At 52.3% G+C, this 18705-nt stretch overlaps 2 protein-coding genes across 11 annotated transcripts; both read left to right on the top strand.

The window, feature by feature from the left end:
• Positions 1–9: 9 nt before the first annotated feature.
• CCHCR1 (coiled-coil alpha-helical rod protein 1) lies at positions 10–13710 on the top strand. Of its 10 annotated transcripts, none has more exons than XM_011220463.3 (18): positions 10–161; positions 1221–1287; positions 1366–1579; positions 2835–3138; positions 5824–5987; positions 6092–6227; positions 6408–6518; positions 6719–6868; positions 7424–7534; positions 7639–7745; positions 10324–10436; positions 10604–10649; positions 10795–10931; positions 11056–11244; positions 11342–11443; positions 12766–12917; positions 13027–13198; positions 13429–13708. In XM_011220463.3, exons 2-18 carry the CDS (start codon positions 1272–1274, stop codon positions 13539–13541), a joined length of 2337 nt encoding a protein of 778 aa, XP_011218765.1. In that variant the 5' UTR covers positions 10–161; positions 1221–1271; the 3' UTR covers positions 13542–13708. The 10 variants fall into 10 exon arrangements, 6 of the variants coding, with proteins under 6 accessions (XP_011218765.1, XP_002915861.1, XP_034519393.1 ...); XM_002915815.4 differs by lacking the exon at positions 10–161 and adding an exon at positions 241–954 and having other exon boundaries at positions 13429–13710; XM_019795934.2 differs by lacking the exon at positions 10–161 and adding an exon at positions 242–981 and having other exon boundaries at positions 13069–13198; positions 13429–13709.
• Positions 13711–15153: 1443 nt separating this feature from the next.
• Positions 15154–16977, top strand: PSORS1C2 (psoriasis susceptibility 1 candidate 2). Its single transcript, XM_002915799.4, has 2 exons — positions 15154–15567; positions 16206–16977. Exons 1-2 carry the CDS (start codon positions 15513–15515, stop codon positions 16559–16561), a joined length of 411 nt encoding a protein of 136 aa, XP_002915845.1. The 5' UTR covers positions 15154–15512; the 3' UTR covers positions 16562–16977.
• Positions 16978–18705: the final 1728 nt, after the last annotated feature.

Here is an 18705-nt window from a genome sequence, read left to right as displayed (position 1 = left end):
GCGCCTGTGTGCACCTCTTTCCCTCCTCCCTGGGTGAAACAGGATTTTAGAGCTGCCCGCCAAGCTCCCCGCTTTGCGCAGGCGCGGTCAGGGGCGGAGGCCGCGCCCAGGAGCGAGGTGTAGGGGTTGTGGCTGAAGGGCGGAGGGGGTTCTCGCGCTGGGTAAGGGACATTCGGGAAGAGTCGGTTGGGGGCGGGAAGGGGCCGAGAGGGGGTACGGGGGTGGGTTCGGGGGTCCATAGAGGGAGAGGGGTACAGGGACCAGGTAAAGGAACAGATGAGGTGGTTCGAACAGCCTTAGAGCCCACGGTCCAGCAGGGTGAAGACTTGGGTTTCTGGGGGAGAGAGGGTGGGGTGGTAAGAGAAGTGAGAGCCTGCTAGAGTGCAGGGAAGCTCGAGCAGGCAATTGGAAGATGAGGAAGAAGTGAAGGAACAGAATAATTCCTTCAGGAAAAAAGCAGATGAGGCTGGAGGGAGGGTGATAGGAATCCCAGATGGGGGGGGGAAATAAGTGAATTCTGGTGGGAGAGTAGGGAGACCTTGAATAGACCTTTCTTGTGTTCTAGGACTCCGGAGAGAGGAGGGGGAAGCGACAGGAATGGCAGCTGAGGGAATATTAGAGGGAAACTGAGGAAAGTTGCTGGAAGGGTTTGGATGAGATGTCAGGAAGCTGGCTTTTCTGCCAACGGGTCTAGGCTGCCTGGATTCCCAGGGGACCTGGGGAGGTGTCCTGCCCTTCATGTGGCCACATTCATCTGGGGCCAGGCCTTGGGCCAGTGCTTTAATAGGGAAGGACCCAGGAGTCATGGCTTGGTGGTGTCTGGATGGGCTTCCGGAAGGCCTTGCTGAGCCATGGAGAGAACTCTGGAGATTGGGCTCACAGCCCCTGCACTGCACACCACCTTTCTCACCTCCGACAAGGAGCGGCAGAGACTGTAGAAACTTAAGGAGGAGGGTAAAGGCTCTGCCCAGAATTCTAAAAGTATGAGTAAAGCCTAAGAGCTCCTTCTCAGTCTTTCTCAGTTAATTCTTTCCATCTCATGGTTATTGCCGTAGTTCTTCTATCAGGAACCAGGTTGGGTCAAACAAGTGATCTTCGGGTATTTCCTGCTTCTCTTGGGAAGTTACTAAAGGATTATGACTCTATTATTGTAGGGGCTTTCTCTTTGGGAGGTGGCCTGAAAATTGAACTGGTGTGTCCTTGTTTCTCCTCTTGTCCAGGGAAACATAGATGGCTGGACAGAGAGTCTAGAGACTTCAAATCATGTGGAGATGTTTCGACCTTCAGGTCAGTGGGACCAGGAAAGGGGACTGGTGATTGTCTCTCCTTAGGAAACTGACCGTCTTTGTCCTTGTGATTTCTCAGGTTCCACTGGGCTGATTCCCCCATCCCACTTCCAAGCTCGTCCCCTTCCAACTGTACCAAGAATGGCTCCCACCTGGGCTTCACACATTCCCCTGGTCCAACCCCCAACCCATCGAGATGTCTCAGAGAGGCGGCCAGACAACCAGAGACCTCAAGTGATCATGTGGGAACAGAATGTTTCTGGCAATGGGCAGGAGCCAGGGCGGAGAGGCAGGTAGGGATTCATTGTTGCTCTTCTCGGGCTTGTTTGCCAGTGACCCTTCTTCACTGAAATCGATTCCTTACCCTGTTTCAGGCTTTAGTTCCCTAATTTGTGCATTTTTGCATAAGCAATTACTGAAACTTCTAATGTATAAGTAATAAGGCAGTATGCTAGGTGCTAGGAATGGGGTAACAAAAATGAATGAGATCCTGCTATCAATGAATTAAAAATCCTGAGGGAAGAGGTAGATTGACCAAGAGCTGACAGTAATAAGCATAATATAAGGCAAGATAAAGAAGTGCAGACTAGGGGTATAGACCGTACTGTGGTAGTGTGGATGCATTCCGATGGAGTGCTTGCCGTTAGAGCTGGCCGTACTATTTGTTGATGTTTTGTCTGTAAAAGTTCTGATTCTTATTCTTGATGTTTCATTGCGTGTCTTTTCCCAAATGTACTGAATGTCATTCTGCCATTTTGCTCTGGAGTGGGATTGCACATGGGTCCACCCTGGACCTGTCCAATAGGAAGGAGCATGATAATAAAAAGGGGAGCCCTGGAGTGGGTGTCAGGAGACAGAGACTCTGATGCTATTTTGGCTACCAACTAAGGTCCTTTGGCCAGTCAACTAATATTTCTAGGCTGTAGATAGATCCCCACCATTGTAAAAGAAAAATTCTGTGGTTCTGGGCCTCAGGGAGTTATGTCCATAGCCATGTTATCATAAGCTGATTTAGACTTTACAAGACACCAGTAGACTATTTATTGATGTGCTGTGCACTCCTCATACAGGATATCTAACACTCAATAAAAGCTTTTAACTAGCGCCTGGTCTCACTGTATTGATACTGGAAGCCATGACCTCTCTTTCTCTGAAACTTCCTCCAACTTTTCCTTCCCCTTAAATCAGAATTCAGAAGTCTCTGGGTGTCTTCCAGCCCCGCCATTTCAGAATATGTGGCCTAATGATGTGCACATTTGATGTTTAATGCATCTGCCTGTCTGTAGCTCAGCAGAGATCATGTTCCATGATCTCAGCTAGCCTTTAAGTCCTGTGAGCCCAGATAGTGAACCTAATACGCTTAGTAGGGCCATGATAAATGACAACAGTGATGCAAATGCAGAGATCCCCATGGCCCAACTTCATCCCCACCATCTCCACACACAATAGCAGAGGGATCCTCCTCTCCTTCTCCTGTGTCCCTTTGTGCCCTCCACCACCCTCCCAGCACCAGAGACAGATCTCACCTGTGCTAACCTGTCTTTGAAGGTCTGTGGAGCTAGAGGGGTCACATGCCCTGAGCCAGCAGGCTGAGCTGATCTCTCGGCAGCTGCAAGAGCTGCGGCGGCTTGAGGAGGAGGTTAGAGCCCTGCGGGAGACCTCGCTGCAGCAGAAGATGAGGCTGGAGGCCCAGGCCATGGAGCTGGAGGCTCTGGCACGGGCAGAGAAGGCTGGCCGAGCTGAGGCTGAGGGCCTGCGTGCTGCCTTGGCTGGGGCTGAGGTTGTCCGAAAGAACCTGGAAGAGGGGAGCCAGCGGGAACTGGAGGAGGTTAAGAGGCTGCACCAGGAGCAGGTGAATGTGGGGGTGAGAAGGGTTTAGTTTCAGTGGATGAACTGGGCAGAAGCTTCCCAGCAAAGAGCAGGTTCCACAAAAAAGGCCCCATGAGCAGTGGAGTGATGAGATGTTTGGTGAAGACAAGAAATCAGAGGACCTGGAAAGATGGATTTGGGTGTTTTGGTCTTTGTTCAGGTTGTACTTTTCTCCCAGGACTCAGATGACCTCCCATCACTTGAAGCCCTCCTTCCCCTTCCGTAGGAAGTATTTTGTCTTCCTACTTCACTCTGGGTACTCACTTCATGTGGGAGCATTGTGGGGGTGCTGAGGAGGGTGGGGGAGGGTGGACTGGGGAAGGGGGATGACTCATTCAGTAAGCATTTATCAGTGCTTACTCTTTGCCATCTCAGAGATAGGCACCAGGACCCTGGGGTGGGCAAATCAGCCTGAGTCCTTGTGGGTGGAGCTGACAGCCTGGTGGGGGACATGCACATTCAACACCTAACTTAATCCTAATTAATTAATTGCAATTGGGAGAAATGCCATGCAGAAGGACAGGGAGCCCTAATGTGGACAGGGGGGTTAGGGAACACCACCCTAGTCAGTTGACATGTTAGGAAATGAAACCATAGGGGCGCCTGGGTGGTTCAGTTGTTAAGTGTCTGCCTGCTCAGGTCCTGACCCCAGGGTCCTGGGATCGAGCCCTGTGATGGGCTTCCTGCTCAGTGGGAAGTCTGCTTCTCCCTCTCCCACTCCCCTTGCTTGTGTTCTCTCTCTCACTGTCTCTCTCTCTCTCTCTCTGTTAAATAAATAAAATCTTTAAGAAAATAAAAAATTAAAAAAAAAAAAAAAGGAAATGAACCATAAAGGTACCAGAAGAAAACATGGGTGAATTCCTTTTTTTTTTTTTTTAAGATTTTATTTTTTTTAAGTAGTCTCTACACGCAACGTGGGGCTTGAACTCATGACCCCGAGATCAAGAGTTGCATGCTCTACTGACCAAGGTAGCTGGGTGCCCCTGGGTGAATTCCTTTATAACCTCAGATTGGTGAAGGCTTTTCTACCTGTGAATCAAAATCTGGAGTCATTAAAGGAAAGATTGATACATTGGCTTTATAATATTCAGTTTAGAAATGACAAAATTAAAGAACAGATGATAAGAATATTTACAGTTCATATCACAGAAAAAGGCTGATGTCCCTAACATATACTGTATGCCTAGAAGTTGATAAGGGAAGGATAGCAATCTAGCCAGAAAATGGGCACAGGAGATAGTTCAAAGAAAAATATAAATGGCCTTGAGATTATGAAAGATGCTTCATGATCAGAAATTGTCTTTTGAGCTGACTAGGACTTGGCTGGTGAGCTGGCGTGTGGGGAGGTGATGGGAGCTGGCCACACTTGGCAGCCTGTGGGGCGTGAGGAGGCCAGAGGGGCTTGAGTGTAGGAGATGAGAGGGGCCCCGGATGATGTGTGCACGGGGAGACCTCGGGGCCTGTTCAGAACTTTTTACTTCACCTTGAGAGCAATGAGCAGCTGTTGAAAAGTATTAAATGGGAAGTGATGTGATCGGATTTGTATTTTATGTCTAAGAAGACCAGTTTTGTGGAGTGCCTGGCTGGCTCATCGGTGAGTTTTTGTCCCACGTTGGGTGTAGAGCTTACTTTAGATAGGTAGGTAGGTAGCTTTACAGATAGCTAAACAGGCAGACAGACAGACCAGTTTTGTGATTTCTTTCTAAATTGATCACTTGATGGTGTGAAGATCGGGCTAGAGGGCAGCCTCTCTCCTTCCTCTGCCAGCTGTCCCCCCGCTCCTGCAGTGTCTCCCACGTACTCACCGCAGACTCACCACTGCTGGAGGCGCAGTGAGAAACGGACAAGGTTCCTACCTTCCTAGAGCTTCCTTTGGAACAGAGTGTGGCAGACACTAAGCTGTGGAGATCATTCCAGATGACGATAAGAGCTGAAAGGACTTGGGACAGGTGATAGGATGGGGCAGGTGGTAGGGGGCCCAGTGAGGCCTTCTGAGGAGGTGACATCACCCAAGGCCTGAGGAGTTGGGAGAAGCCAAGTGGTAGGAGCTGAACTCAAAGTGTTAGAGGCCAAGGCATGTCTGGCTTTGGAGGCTGAGGGCAGAGGCTGGGCTTTGTTGTCAGTGCCATGATAAGCCACGGAAGGCTTTATTTATTTATTTAAACTTTTTTCATCTATTTATTTGAAAGAGAGAGAGAGCAGGGGGGAGGGGCAGAGGGAGATGGACAAGCAGACTCCCTGCTGAGCCCGGGGCCTGTCTCGGGCCCCAAGATCATGACCTGAGCCAAAGTCAGATCCTTAACTGACTGAGCCACCCATGCGTCCCCTGCCTTGAAGGCTTTTAAAGACTGGTCAGGAATTTGTTGCTGTTGTGCAGGCCAGAGATGAGGGTGGGTTGCTAAGGTTGGTGGCAGTGGAGACAGAAATGAAGATCTGTTTAGTGGGGAGACCGGGCAGGAACTGCTGATGGACTGGCAGGTGGATGGAGGACAGAGAGGCACCAAGGACTGTCTCCATTTTGCCATGTGTGCAGTTGGGCCTTTTGCGGGTTGCTGTCTAAGGTTACGGAAGACGGGAGTGCAGGGCCAGGGCCTGAGCAGGAGCAGATTTGGAAAGTCCAGATGTGGGAGTGAGCTGGCCCCTGCTGTGCCCTCTCTTCTCTCCACAGCTCTCCTCCTTGACACAGGCTCACCAGGAAGCTCTTTCCAGTTTGACCAGCAAAGCTGAGGGCTTGGAGAAATCTCTGAACAGTCTGGAAACCAGGAGGGCAGGGGAAGCCAAGGAGCTGGTTGTGGCCCAGAGGGAGGCTGCGGTGCTGCAGAAGCAGCTGAGGTAAAGTGGGGGTGGGCAGCCAAAGGGGCATCTGGCAGGTGGTGGGTGCGGCAGGTCTCCCCGGTGCCTCACTGATGGCTGCCCTGTTCCCACCCCAACCCTAGCAAGACCCAAGAAGACTTAGAGGCACAGGTGACCTTGGTGGAGAATTTAAGGAGATATGTGGGGGAGCAAGTCCCTCCTGAAGTCCACAGCCAGACCTGGGAATCGGAGCGACAAGAGCTTCTAGAAACCGTGCAGGTGAGAGAGTATAGGGTGCATCTGGGTGGGGCTGGAGGTGGGGTGGGGCTGCTCAGGGATCAGATCCTGGGAGAAGGGTGGCCAGGAGAGAAGGCAGTGCTGATGAGGGGCAGCGGCCGGATGCTGCTGGCGGACCTGGTGCCAGGAGGCCACTGCTGTCCCTTCGTCTCCCACCTGCAGCACCTGCGCGAGGACCGGGACGGCCTGCACACCACAGCGGAGCTGCTGCAGGTGCGCGTGCAGAGCCTCGTGCACATCCTCGCCATCCAGGAGGAGGAGCTGACCCGGCAGGTAGGCCCCTGCCCCAGCGGCTCCCTGTGGGTACGAGCGGTTGGCCTGCTGCCAGATCCTGCTGGCATCGTCTTGTCGGGGAACAGCGCTTCTTGCTGTGGCTCTTATTGCTTGGGCAGGACAGAGAGAAAAAGCCAAAAAACACCTGCTTCCTCTGCTCCCCCAGGAGCCCACACTTCCACCTGTCCTCCACCCCGCAGGTTCAGCCTTCAGATTCCCTGGAGCCCGAGTTCAGCCGGAAGTGCCAGTCCCTGCTGAAGCGCTGGCGGGAGAAGGTGTTTGCCCTCATGGTGCAGCTGAAGGCCCAGGAGCTGGAGCACAGAGGACACGTGGAGCAGCTGAAGGGACAGGTCACTTGACTCTCTTTCTCCCCGAATTCTCCCCCCAGCTCCTGGCTCCTTACATAAGGGATGGTACTTACCTAACAAAGATTTATCGAGTGGTCCCCATGTGCTGGGAACACAGGCCTGAACAAAGGCAAGTCCTGCTCTCATGGAGTTTACGTTCTGGAGCAGAGACACGCAGCAGGCAAGCAGTTAGATGATGTCGAGTACTGATGTGTGCCTTAAAGAAAAGTGACAGAAAGAGACTGTGGGGTGGGCGTGCTTCAGGCAGGGTGCTCAGGAACGGCTCCTCTGAGGAGGTGACAGTGGCCAAGCATGGGTGGCATGGGCAGAGGCGGTGAGTCTTCGTGGGTGTGTCACAGTGAGCTTCCTCAAGGTGTGGGCACATGGAACATGCTTCTGGTAGGAAACTGGCCTCAGACTCCACTCTCAGGAGCCCACACTTGACTCCCTGCATCATGTTCTCTCAGAGGCTTTGGCACCAGCCCCTCCATTGCCAGTGCCCTCCTCCCGCTTCCCGCGCTAGCGGTGCTCTGTCCTGTCTTGTCCCACCCCCCCCAGGTGGCAGAGCTCCAGGAAAGAGCAGTGGCCCAGAGCCAGGAGCAGGCCATCCTGCAGCGCTCCCTACAGGACAAAGTCGCAGAGGTGGAGGTGGAGCGGATGGGCGCCAAGGTCTGTGTCTGAGCCAGGTGGAGTCTAAGGGGGGTCAGGGATCCCTCCCCACTTCCCTCACAACCCCGGGGAGGGGACTCCTCTCCTCACTGCACCCTCCCCAGGCCCTGCAGGTGGAGCTGAGCCGGGCTCGGGAGGCCCAGCGCCGGAGGCAGCAGCACACAGCTGCAGCCGAGGAGCAGCTGAAGCTGGTGGCCAATTCTGTCAGCAGGTATGGGGTGGAGGGTGGGTGGAGTAGTATTTCTGCTTCCCCGGCTCCCTGGGCACCTTGGAGTTTAAGAGCCCAGGCAAGAGGGGCTGGAAAGTTGGCCGTTGGAGGGTGCAGGTCAAGAGGTATCTAGCCCTACTGCGTAATACTTAAACCGTTCTGTAAAATAAGCGTCTGGCCACTCAGTATGATTTGTGTGTATGGAAGGTCCCAAATCAAAATTGTTCTTCCATAATCAGCAACCCTTTAACCCTTCCTTTTTCTAAAGAAACCAAAGGGCACTGGTTTGTATGGTAAGATGGGGGAGTATGTTAATTTTTGGAATTTGGAAAGCAGACAACTTTACTTTATAAGGTTGGAACAGCAGCACCATCCATGAAATATAAACCAAAAATCTTACTGTTTCTGAAAAGAAAAAAAAAAAAAAGAGGTATCTAGCCCTATGAAAGTCTCCGTGTTTGTTTTTCCCTGGGGCAACCCATTCCGCAGTCACACGAGGGTCGCTTGTTAGGACTCCTGTGCGTGTCTGGTTGGACGTGAGGCCACGCTTCCTCCTATAGTCAGTTCACTTGGGAGGATCGTCACCTTCGGAGCTGTTCGAGGATCGAGAGTGTGGCTACTCCCATCTTTCTTTCTTTGAAATTGTATAGGCACACCCTATTTCGTTGGAACCAAATTTAACCTGTATTTTAAAGCTGTTCGCCTATGGCTTACTAGATATTCTATCTAAAATGTATGCCAATTTCCTTCTTAATCATTGCCAGCCTTTGTCTCTCATACCAACTTCCTGGGTGTTTCCTTCTCAACACCTGTTTTACAACCTTTAGAAAGTTATAAAGGAGGAGGAACACACATTTCCTTGTGCTGCTAACACCCCCCTCAGCCTTGGACTTGGGGATACTGACGTGGTCCTCGTAGACCTCCTGGCACAGTGCCTGGCATGTCATCTGACTCTGTAAATGTTTACTGTTACCATGAGGCAGTTCTGGATGGATCATGGAACAATTACTGGTGTAGCAAAATTGTGGTGCTGGATATAGGTCCTTGCCCACCATCACTTTTTTTTTTTTTAAGATTTTATTTATTTATTTGAGAGAGAGAGACAGGGAGAGAGCAAGCACAAGCAGGGGGGAGGAGCAGAGGAAGAGAGAGAAGCAGACTCCTTGCTGAGCAGGGCGCCCGACACGGGGCTCGATCCCAGGACCCTGGAATCATGACCTGAGCTGAAGGCAGACGTTTAACTGACTGAGTCGCCCAGGCGCCCCTCCACCATCACTTTCTATTGGGTTAGTACCTTGAGGACTAATTTCACTTAAAAAATTATGAAAAATGTCCACTTTGCACAGAATTAGTCTGGTTATAATGACCCACCCGGATTCTGCTCATCGTGGCTGCTTCCTGTTCCCAGGAGAACGGGGAGGTGCCCGGTGCACAGGGTTCTACTTGGGCGCTAGGACGTCACTGAAATGGTTCTTGCTAATGGTTGATGGCCAGGAAGTCCATGGGGCTCCAAACAACCCACGCTCAGCTTGTTGGCAGGTGTGGTGGTCTCTAGATGGCCCGGAGCCGTGATTGGAGGCCTTGGAAGCGCCGGCTCACACAGTTTTTAGATAACGGCTCTCTGCTGTGCTGCTGGGGATACAGCTGTCAGCCTTTGTCGTCTGCTTGTTTCTCAGTTGATACAGACTTGGACTCTCCTGGAGAGTTCCACGCTTGCCCCGATTTGCTGCCTTGGCCCTCCTCCCAGGGGACCTGTGTAGGCTTCTCAGCTTTTGTGAGCCATGCTGGTCCCGCTTTGGGCACAGTCAGCCGATAAGGCACGTGGATCTGGCCTTCACTGGCATCGGGAAATTGTTAGCGAGGATAGCTTTCATCTCTAATGCATATTAGTGATCAAAAAATAGGTTATGAGAAATAAACTTTGCAGGTTGCTTGAAAAGATACACCGCCACGTAAGGCCTTCTTGGGGTAAGGGCTCCTTAGAAAATGGATGGAAGCTAGGCACTTTGTTCTTGAGGAAAATGCACCTAAGTTCATACACCCAAACGTGGCATACGGCACCAGGAGATTTCCAGAACCAGGAGACATGTCCGGCAGCCTGCAAGACAGTCCAAATCAGCTAGAGATGAGCCCGCTCCACGGCACTCGTTTTAGCCCCCATAGAATCGTTTGTACCGAACTCTGCTGTGTTATGGGCTCTGGGTCCAGATCAGGTATGACCCCGTGAAGCTCATTCTTAATTTTACTGCTCTTATGAAAGACACTGATTGCTAGGACCCAAATGAGAAGCTTACCCTAGGTTTTGGGACCTAGCATAGCTGTGCTGTCCTTATGAGCAACGGGATTATTTTTATCTAAAGGGCGTAAGCTCTCAGGTTTTCTTCTTCATCGCCTGAGAAAGCTCAGACATGACTGGCCCCCACCCTTGGCTTCAGCTTCTCTTTTCCCTGCTATGCTTTCCCTTCCCTGCTCCCCACATAGTTAGCAATAGAGGATAGAAGGAGTTGTCCCAACAAGTCACATCAAGTCCTTTAGGGAATGAGGTGGGGTTGAAGGGTCATTGACCGCGTGCCTTCTCCAGCTTTCAGACGTGGCTCCAGAGCACCGTGGCCGAAGTGGAGCGCGCCGTGACCCAGCTGCCCTCCCTCAGCAGCCGAGTCAGCTACGCCGTCCGCAGGGTCCATACCATCCAGGGTGGGTAGGGCGGCTGCCAGCCACGCTGTACCGCCCCTCCGGCCCTCGCCTCCCGCATCCATCCTCATGCCTACTTGTCACCTGTCCGAGCACCCTTCCCCTGCTCTCCTCTTCCCTTTTCTCCTCCTCGAACTCCTCGCTGTTGCTTTCTGCCTTTTCTCCACCAGGCCTGATGGCTCGAAAACTGGCCCTTGCTCAGCTGCGCCAGGAGAGGTGAAGTCTGGGGCTCTGTGAGGTGGATGGGAGGGGGTTATGTATTGTTTGCTGGGAGCCCAAACAGGGAGGACTGAAGAGGGATGGGGGCTTAGGGATCAGGCCGGGTGATTTCCCCTGACTCTGTTTCTCTTCCCTACCCCAGCTGTCCCCCACCGCTGCCGGCCACAGACGTGAGCCTTGAGTTGGAGCAGCTGCGGGAAGAACGGAACCGCCTGGACGCAGAAGTGCAGCTGAGTGCCCACATCATCCAGCAGGAGGTGGGCCGGGCCCGGGAGCAAGGTGCGCTTGGTCCTGGAGTCACTGAGCTGGAACAGGGGCCAGAGCTGGGTGTGTTGGGGATGGGGAGGAGGGAAGAGCTGGGGTCTGGGGCACGGACAGGCCTGTGAGCGCCACCTCTTCTCAGGGGACGCAGAGCGGCAGCGACTGAGTGAGGTTGCCCAGCAGCTGGAGCAGGAGCTGCAGCGGACCCAGGAGTCCCTGGCTAATGTGGGGCTGCAGCTGGAAGCCGCTCGCCAGGGCCAACGGGAGAGCACGCAGGAGGCGGCCAGTCTCCGACAGGAACTGACCCAGCAGCAGGAGATCTATGGGCAAGGTGTGCAGGAGGGGGAAATGGGTTTACCATGGAGGGCTGGGGGGAACCGAGAAGCAACACTCCTGCCTGACACACCCCATCTGCACCTTCCTCCCAGCTCTGCAAGAGAAAGTGGCTGAAGTGGAAACTAGGCTGCGGGAACAGCTCTTAGAAACAGAGAGGAGACTGAATGAGGCTCGGAGGGAGCATGGCAAGGCAGGTGAGATTTGGGATGGACGTGGGCATCCCGGGAGAAGGATGTGTTGGACATAAGTTTTTTTTAAAGCTGTTTTGAAGCATGCAAATAATGAAGTTATCAAGAAATGGTACAGATCAATTCTCAGGTGGTGAACACACTCTCGGAGCCGGCGCCCATATCCAGCACCAGCATGTGACCAGCCTTGGAGCCCCCTGAGCCCCGCCCAGCCACTTCCCCTCCACAAAGGCAACAGCCATCCCAACCTCACACCAACCATTTCACCCAACTTTTTTTTTTTTTTTTTTTGCCCTAAAACAATAGAAATTTATTCTCTCATAGTACTGGAAGCTGAAAGCTAGAAGTCTGAACTCAAGATGCTGGCAGGGTGGTGGGTGCCTGCTAGAGGTTCTGAGAGACAATCTGTTTGATGATTCTCTCCTCCCTTCCGGTGGTTGCCGGCAATCTGTGGCATCCCTTGGTTTGTAGGCACATCATTCCCTCCCGTCTCCATCTTTACATGGTGTCCGCTGCTGTGTGTGTCTACCCCCAACATTTTTTTTTTATAAGATTTTATTTTTAAGTAATCTTTAAACCCAACATGGGGCTCAAACTCACAAACCTAAGATCAAGGGTCATATGCTCTACCGACTGAGCCAGCCAGGTGCGTCCCCCCGTCTTATTAGGAAAAAGTTCAAATACCTGGACAGATTACGAGAGTCACATAATGCCTACTTGTTTACCTCCTCTGACTGGATGCAACAGTTATTTGTCAATTTTTTTTAAAGATTTAATTTCTTTAAGTAACCTCTACACCCAGTGTGGGTCTTGAGCCCACAACCCGAGATCAAGAGTTACGTGTTCCACCGACTAAGCCAGCTAGGCACCCAGCAGTTATTAATCTTTTGCAATATTTGCTTTATCTGTATATACATATGCACTGATACATGCATTTTTGGGGGAATTATTTAAAGTGAGTTACAAACATCATGACCACTGAGCTGCATCTCCTATAAAGAGGAAATTTTCTTATGTAACCTCAATGTCATTGTCACACATTAAGAAAACATTAATTGCACAAAGTCGAAGATTTCCCCTAATCGACTCCAGGAAGGTTCAAGGATGGGGAAAGTACTTTCTTTGGGTTCACAGAGTCAGAGGGTCATGGAGCCTCAGCCACCACTCCCACCACACAGAGGAGACAGCCCTGGAGCATAAATGGCTCCCTGAGCCATGGAGCTGAGGGCCCAGTGTTCCTGCCCAGGATTCCAGTCCTGTTCTCATGCTGCCTCACTGCCTCTGGGCTGCCCCACACCTGTGCCCTCTGTGCCCTGGCTTCCACATAGTGGTCTCCCTGCGCCAGATGCAGCGCAAAGCCACCCGGGAAAAGGAGCGGAACCAGGAGCTCAGGCGCCTGCAAGATGAGGCCCGGAAGGAGGAGGGGCTGCGGCTGACCCAACGCCTGCAGGAGCTAGAGAGGGACAAGAACTTTATGCTGGTAGGGGAGAGCAGAGACCAGGGCCCTTGAGCTGGCTGGGGAGTCGAGGGGAGAAGGAGGAGGGGTGGCTCTGCCTGGGCTAGGTGGCGTTTAACCCTCTCCTTCCCAGGCCACCTTGCAGCAGGAGGGTCTCCTCTCCCGTTACAAGCAGCAGCGACTGTTGGCAGTTTTTCCTTCCCTGCTGGATAAGGGGAGGTCTGTGGAGTCCAGCCCCCAGGCCCCAGGGTCTTCAGTACCTGTACCTCCAGCAGCAGCACCCACCACCAGGGAGTCCATAAAAGGTATGGTCCGCGGAGGAAGGCACAAATGCGGGGGACTTTAGGAATCTCTCCTCTACGCGCTCTTAATGCATGAGCATTGTTCTCTGTGACCCTGGGAGGCCCACAGCCTCTCTCATCCATGAACCCTCCCCCTCATAACCCTCGCATCTGATGGCAGCCCCGATCTCTGCACTGTAGCTGCCACAGCCTTCTCTGGGCCGGCTGCTATCCCTTGCGGTCTTCTTTCCTAGGATCCCTCTCTGTCCTGCTCGATGATCTGCAGGGCCTGAGTGAGGCCATTTCCAAAGAGGAAGCTGTTTCTCAAGGAGACAACCAGAACTGGCCTGCTGCAGTCTGCCGCTGAGCCACCGGGCACTCTGTGCAGCTGGGGGCTCAAGGTGGGGGGGCGGATGGCGGAGAAGTGGGGCGGGGGCGAGGAGGTCAGCCAGCTGCCCTCCTGGACACCAGCCACCAAGATGCCTGTGAAGCCTGTGGCTTAATAAAGATGACTACAGCAGGTGCCATGTTCTCTCTGGGAATGGGAGGGAACTGCCCCACCCCCGTCTCTGTCCGGAAAGTGCGAGAAGTAGTCGCACACAGCCATTTCTCTAGGTGGTACCTTTTTCAAAACCCCTTTTCCAGGCTGCTTGGGAAGTTTTTTTGAGAAGCTCCAGGTTTTCTTTATTCTCAACTTTTGTATACCTTTGGAACACAATCACTGCCAGGAGTGAGGAATATAAAACATCACTCGTTCGCTGGGAAGCTCGGAGCCCAGCAGTGTCCTTGCTCAGGGGCCACAGTGGTGGGCTCAAACAGACAAGCGTTGCCGTGCAGAGAAAAGAAATACAGTGATGGGACAGAACCTGACCGGGTCGGGCAGCTAGATGAGGGGACAGGAAAGGCCTCCCCCAAGAAGGGGATGTGTGGAGACCTGCCTGCGGTGAGGAGCCGGCAACACCAGCAGAAAGTCCTGCAGAGGGCAGGCAAGTACCAAGGCCCGGAGCCCGGAGCGGAAGGGTGGGCCTGGTCGTTCCCGTGGGGGGGGGGGTGTTGTTCTAAGTCAGTAGAAAGCCCTTGGAGTGCTTTCCAAACAGTAGCAGCCACACAATTAGGCCGACATGTTTAAGAGCTAGGTTGGAACCCCCTATGGAAGATGGGGTTTGGGTGGGGGAGGAATGAAGAGTGGGGGTGGAGAGACCAGTTAGGAGGGTGCTGGGGAGAGGTGGGCTCCAGGGACATGGCCTGGGCTTGCCTTGTGGGGGGTTGGGGTGGGGGAAAGGAGGAGAATGAAGGCTTCGAAGTGAGCCACGGAGGGAGGAGACCAGGTGGAGAACAGCCTGGGGAGGAAAGGAGTTCTGTTTGGGTGCCATTAGGTCTCAGAGGTGCACTAGACCTCCAGACCAGAGCAGGCTCTTCTGAGGAAGAGGTTCCGAGGGGTCTCTGAGAGACTTAGACAAGACTCGGACTGAGGTCTAAAGGATGGGGGGTGGGGAGGGCACAGAGCTGGCACCAAGGACCACGGCAGCCCCTGCCCCCCAGCAGGATTCCAGAGAAGGAGGAAGAGGCAGAGATTGACAGGAAACAGAGGCAGCTTCCTCCTCGGCCTCTGGGCTGTGACTGTTGGAACCTGCTCTGGGGTGGGGATTAGGAATCAGGATGTCCTCATACTTCCTTGCCCGCCATCACCCCAGGTGGCTCCAGGTGGCTCCTGGATGTCACTGCTTGGGAGGCCCCCTGGGTGCCTGATGGAGGCATGTGCTGGAAAGCACGTTGGTCCCAGTCCTGGGGGAAGTGGAAGTTCTGAGGACAAAACAGTCCCAAGGGGAGGCTCGGGGTACTGGCTGAGGCCATCCTAGCTGCGTCCTCTGTGTTTAAAAGGAGCACTGTCCCTGCTCCTGCCCGGGCGTCCTGCCTCCTGGCTTCTGTAATTACACTGCTTCCCCACGCATGGTTTGCTCCCATTCCTCAGCTTCCAATGGCTTCGAGGGATGAAAGGTGGAAGTCCTTGTGATTACAGAGATGACAGGTGGGTATTGATTGCTGCAGGGTGTGGAGGAGGATGTGAACCCAAGGGTGGGGTGACCAAGGTCTAGGTCATTGATAGAGCTGGGGTGGCCGGGTCCCAAAATGAGGGGGAACTAAAATGAGGGACGCCGCCGTCAGAGGTTACACATGAGCCGTGGCCTTCCAAACGGGTTTGACCAGTTAGGTGTCACTGGGCTGGCCCCTCCCCAGAGATTGGACACCTCCTCTCACTCCTCCCCTATAAAGCCTCTTGGGGTTCCCAGGCACCTAGACTCAGCCCACCCCCAACTTTGGGGGCCAGGAGACAGCCATGGTGCTCAGCTGGAAGCTACTGGGGATCCTGGTCCTTTATCTGTGTGCCGGAGGTAAGCTGGGAGCAGGCCAGGGCTGCCATTGGGAGTGATGGAGGATGGTCAAGTGAGGCAAGGGTGAGTTGGATGCATAGGGATGGAGGAGATTCCAGAAGATTCTGGGTATTCGCATGAGGGGAAGAGTTAAGATGTTGCAGGTGATGCAGGAAAGTGAATTTTAGCTCAATGTTTTTGCTGTTTCAAGTGTAGGTCCGTGTGGCAATTTAGATCAGAATCCGGGTGTGAGGGTGAGTAGTCCTCACAGCTGAGGACTGTGTGGAGGGTGGATGTGTTTGCAGAGGGTAGGGTCTGGCTGCCACATGGTCCCAAGGTGTGGACGGCTTTGGAGGTGTAGACCAACACAGAGGCCATGGCCGTGGGGGTTCCAGCCAGGGTGAGATGGAGCTTATGTCAGCTCCTGGCGGTTTAAAGTTGGTCAAGTTAATGATTCCGGACAAGGTTTTCATGTCATTTTAAGATCACTTCAGTATTTTGTAAATGTGTGGAGAGCTCTTTGAGAGTCACCTTTCAGGTTTGTTTGTGGTGTCAGTTCAGGCTGTGGTCTATCCCAGAGAGGCTCTGCCCCCTGAGTCTGTAGCTGGGGGACAAGGGATCTGGCCCTCACCACTTTTCCCTTTCTCCTTCCTCCACAGGCATCTCAGGCAGCGGAGAACACCCCCCTCCCCTACCCACAGAGGCTGGAGAGGAGGAGGGCTCCTCAACGTTGCCTCAGGGCCCCCCAATCCCTGGTGATCCCTGGCCAGGGGCACCCCCTCTCTTTGAGGACCCTCCACCTCCAGGCCCCAGTCGTCCTTGGAGAGACCTGCCGGAATCTGGAGCCTGGCCTCCTGAGCCCCCGAGAACCGATCCCCCTCAGCCTCCCCGGCCTGATGACCCCTGGCCAGCAGGACCCCAGCCTCCAGAAAACCCCTGGCCACCTGCCCCTGAAGTGGACCATGGATCTCATGAGGAGCCAGACCTTGACCCACCCCGGGAAGAGTACAGATAAAGGGATTCCCCCAGAGGCATCTTGGGCCTCTGGGCAGAGTGCCCCTCAAGGCCATCTGTACCCTTCTGATTCCTCTTCAATTCTCCCATCAACCTCAGTTTTCTTCCTCATTCCTTCAATTTTATTCTGAACGCTGAAAGTGTCATTCTCAATATTTTCTGTCCTCTCTTGAGATCCGCCCCACATTTCCCCGCCTGTTTTCTCTGACAGCTAAAGCATACACCCCTACGTCATGTCCAGTCCTCTTCCCTCTACCTGCCTTCCACCTCCTCCCTCCCCCCCATCCGTGGGGCTCTTGGGGCCAGGCTGGTGGTGCTGTCTTCTCTGCTGCCACCTGGTGGCTTATAGCTGGGAGCTATCAGGAGACCATGATGGTACTTCCATGAAATGGAAAAATAAAATCCATGTTTTCTTAATTTTGAATCTCGGCTGCTTCTTTGCCAATGATTAGGCCTTTGAATATTGAGATGCCCTCCTCAGCGCACAAGCCTACAGAGATCTGGAAGTAGTCTGAGTTCCTGTCTTGTCCATATGCGTAAGGATGTGGAGCTCAGCAGGAGGAAGTTGGCAATGTAACTATCAGAGTAACAAGGACATTCAAACCCACATTTCTTCCATTCTGGAACCCCTATTTTGGAAAATGAGAAACCAAATTAAGTCTCTTTTTAATAGCTTATGGTTTGCACGCTTCTGACTGAACATGAAAACATTCCTAAGGGCATCTGGGCAGGACAAAGTTCTAAGGGGACCAATTTCCAGAAATATATGTATCCCTTCCTAAAATGAATTTGCCTGAGGACTGTGCTGTGCTTTCCTTTTCCACCCGCCTCCATTAACAAACCACCTTTCTCCCCCTAGATGGAGAGAGGCCGAGCTCCCTTGCTCACCCTGAACAGGACCGAAGTGCTCTTCCTGACGTTGCCAAACAAAAGTCAGTGGGGAACGGAAATCATCTCATTTCATCTAATTTCCACCTCATTTAAGAGATGCACCTTAAATAAGAACCTACCTTTCTGTTTAATCATGACCGTCAAGTTTTAATCATCACCTTGTAGTTTTGACAGAGTGTATCTTGTAATAATTGTAGTAATAAACCCACTGCAGACTAACTGTTTTTAACGCTTAGGGTCTTATAGTCAGAGGAAATAAATTTCAATTTATATACATATTTTCGTTACGGAGATATACAAAAGGACTTCCCCAAAATACAATAAAATACAAGAAAGAAGTGATACAATGGAAATATATTTCATTAGGATAAAACTTCAGGGAGAGTGGAATGGAAAAAACTAAACAAATATAAGTTATATTTGCTGACTGGTTAAAGGGCTTGCTCACTTATTAAAAGGGCATTGTGGATGCAAAAATGTTACAGTATTATAGTACATCTGTTTCATTTGGAAGAGTGATGTGGCTTTTAACAGGTAAGTACGTACAATTCCCTGGAGAGTATACTCTGCAATATATAAATTTATGATTAAAAATGTTAGCTGTTGGGGCACCTGGGTGGCACAGCGGTTAAGCGTCTGCCTTCGGCTCAGGGCGTGATCCCGGCGTTATGGGATCGAGCCCCACATCAGGCTCTTCTGCTATGAGCCTGCTTCTTCCTCTCCCACTCCCCCTGCTTGTGTTCCCTCTCTCACTGGCTGTCTCTATCTCTGTTGAATAAATAAATAAAATCTTTAAAAATAAAAAATAAAAAAAAAATAAAAATAAAAATGTTAGCTGTTGACTTAATAATGTGTAAGGCATACATAATTAAAAAAAATTCTTTAAGGGAATTTTTGAGCAGGAAAGTTCAAAAGGCAGGAGCCAAGAAATCTCCATGGCCTGAGGTCAATCAAGCCGCTTACCAGGATGGGCGCTGAAGAGGGGTTAAAGGAAATTGAGTGTTCACCACTTAGGACCCAATTTGTTTATGTGGCAACTCCCATCAGAACCTGTATGTGACCAGTTTGAAAACAAAACCTAATTTTAGAGTTTAGAAATGATAAGAACGGGGCGCCTGGGTGGCACAGCGGTTAAGCGTCTGCCTTCGGCTCAGGGCGTGATCCCGGCGTTATGGGATCGAGCCCCACATCAGGCTCTTCTGCTATGAGCCTGCTTCTTCCTCTCCCACTCCCCCTGCTTGTGTTCCCTCTCTC

This window comes from Ailuropoda melanoleuca, chromosome 6 (genome assembly GCF_002007445.2).
Source record: "Ailuropoda melanoleuca isolate Jingjing chromosome 6, ASM200744v2, whole genome shotgun sequence".
NCBI lineage: Eukaryota > Metazoa > Chordata > Mammalia > Carnivora > Ursidae > Ailuropoda > Ailuropoda melanoleuca.
The sequence above is the reverse complement of the archived record's forward strand: the minus strand, read 5'-3'. Positions and strand labels throughout refer to the sequence as shown.

Bases quoted from the DNA above. Each gene is read 5' to 3' on its own strand.
- CCHCR1 (XM_019795933.2), top strand. From the start codon at position 739: ATGTGGCCACATTCATCTGGGGCCAGGCCTTGGGCCAGTGCTTTAATA. The intron at 5,988-6,091 runs GTAAAGTGGGGG...CCCCAACCCTAG, and splicing joins GTGCTGCAGAAGCAGCTGAG to CAAGACCCAAGAAGACTTAG. The intron at 6,228-6,407 runs GTGAGAGAGTAT...TCCCACCTGCAG, and splicing joins AGCTTCTAGAAACCGTGCAG to CACCTGCGCGAGGACCGGGA.
- PSORS1C2 (XM_002915799.4), top strand. From the start codon at position 15,513: ATGGTGCTCAGCTGGAAGCTACTGGGGATCCTGGTCCTTTATCTGTGT. The intron at 15,568-16,205 runs GTAAGCTGGGAG...CTTCCTCCACAG, and splicing joins CCTTTATCTGTGTGCCGGAG to GCATCTCAGGCAGCGGAGAA.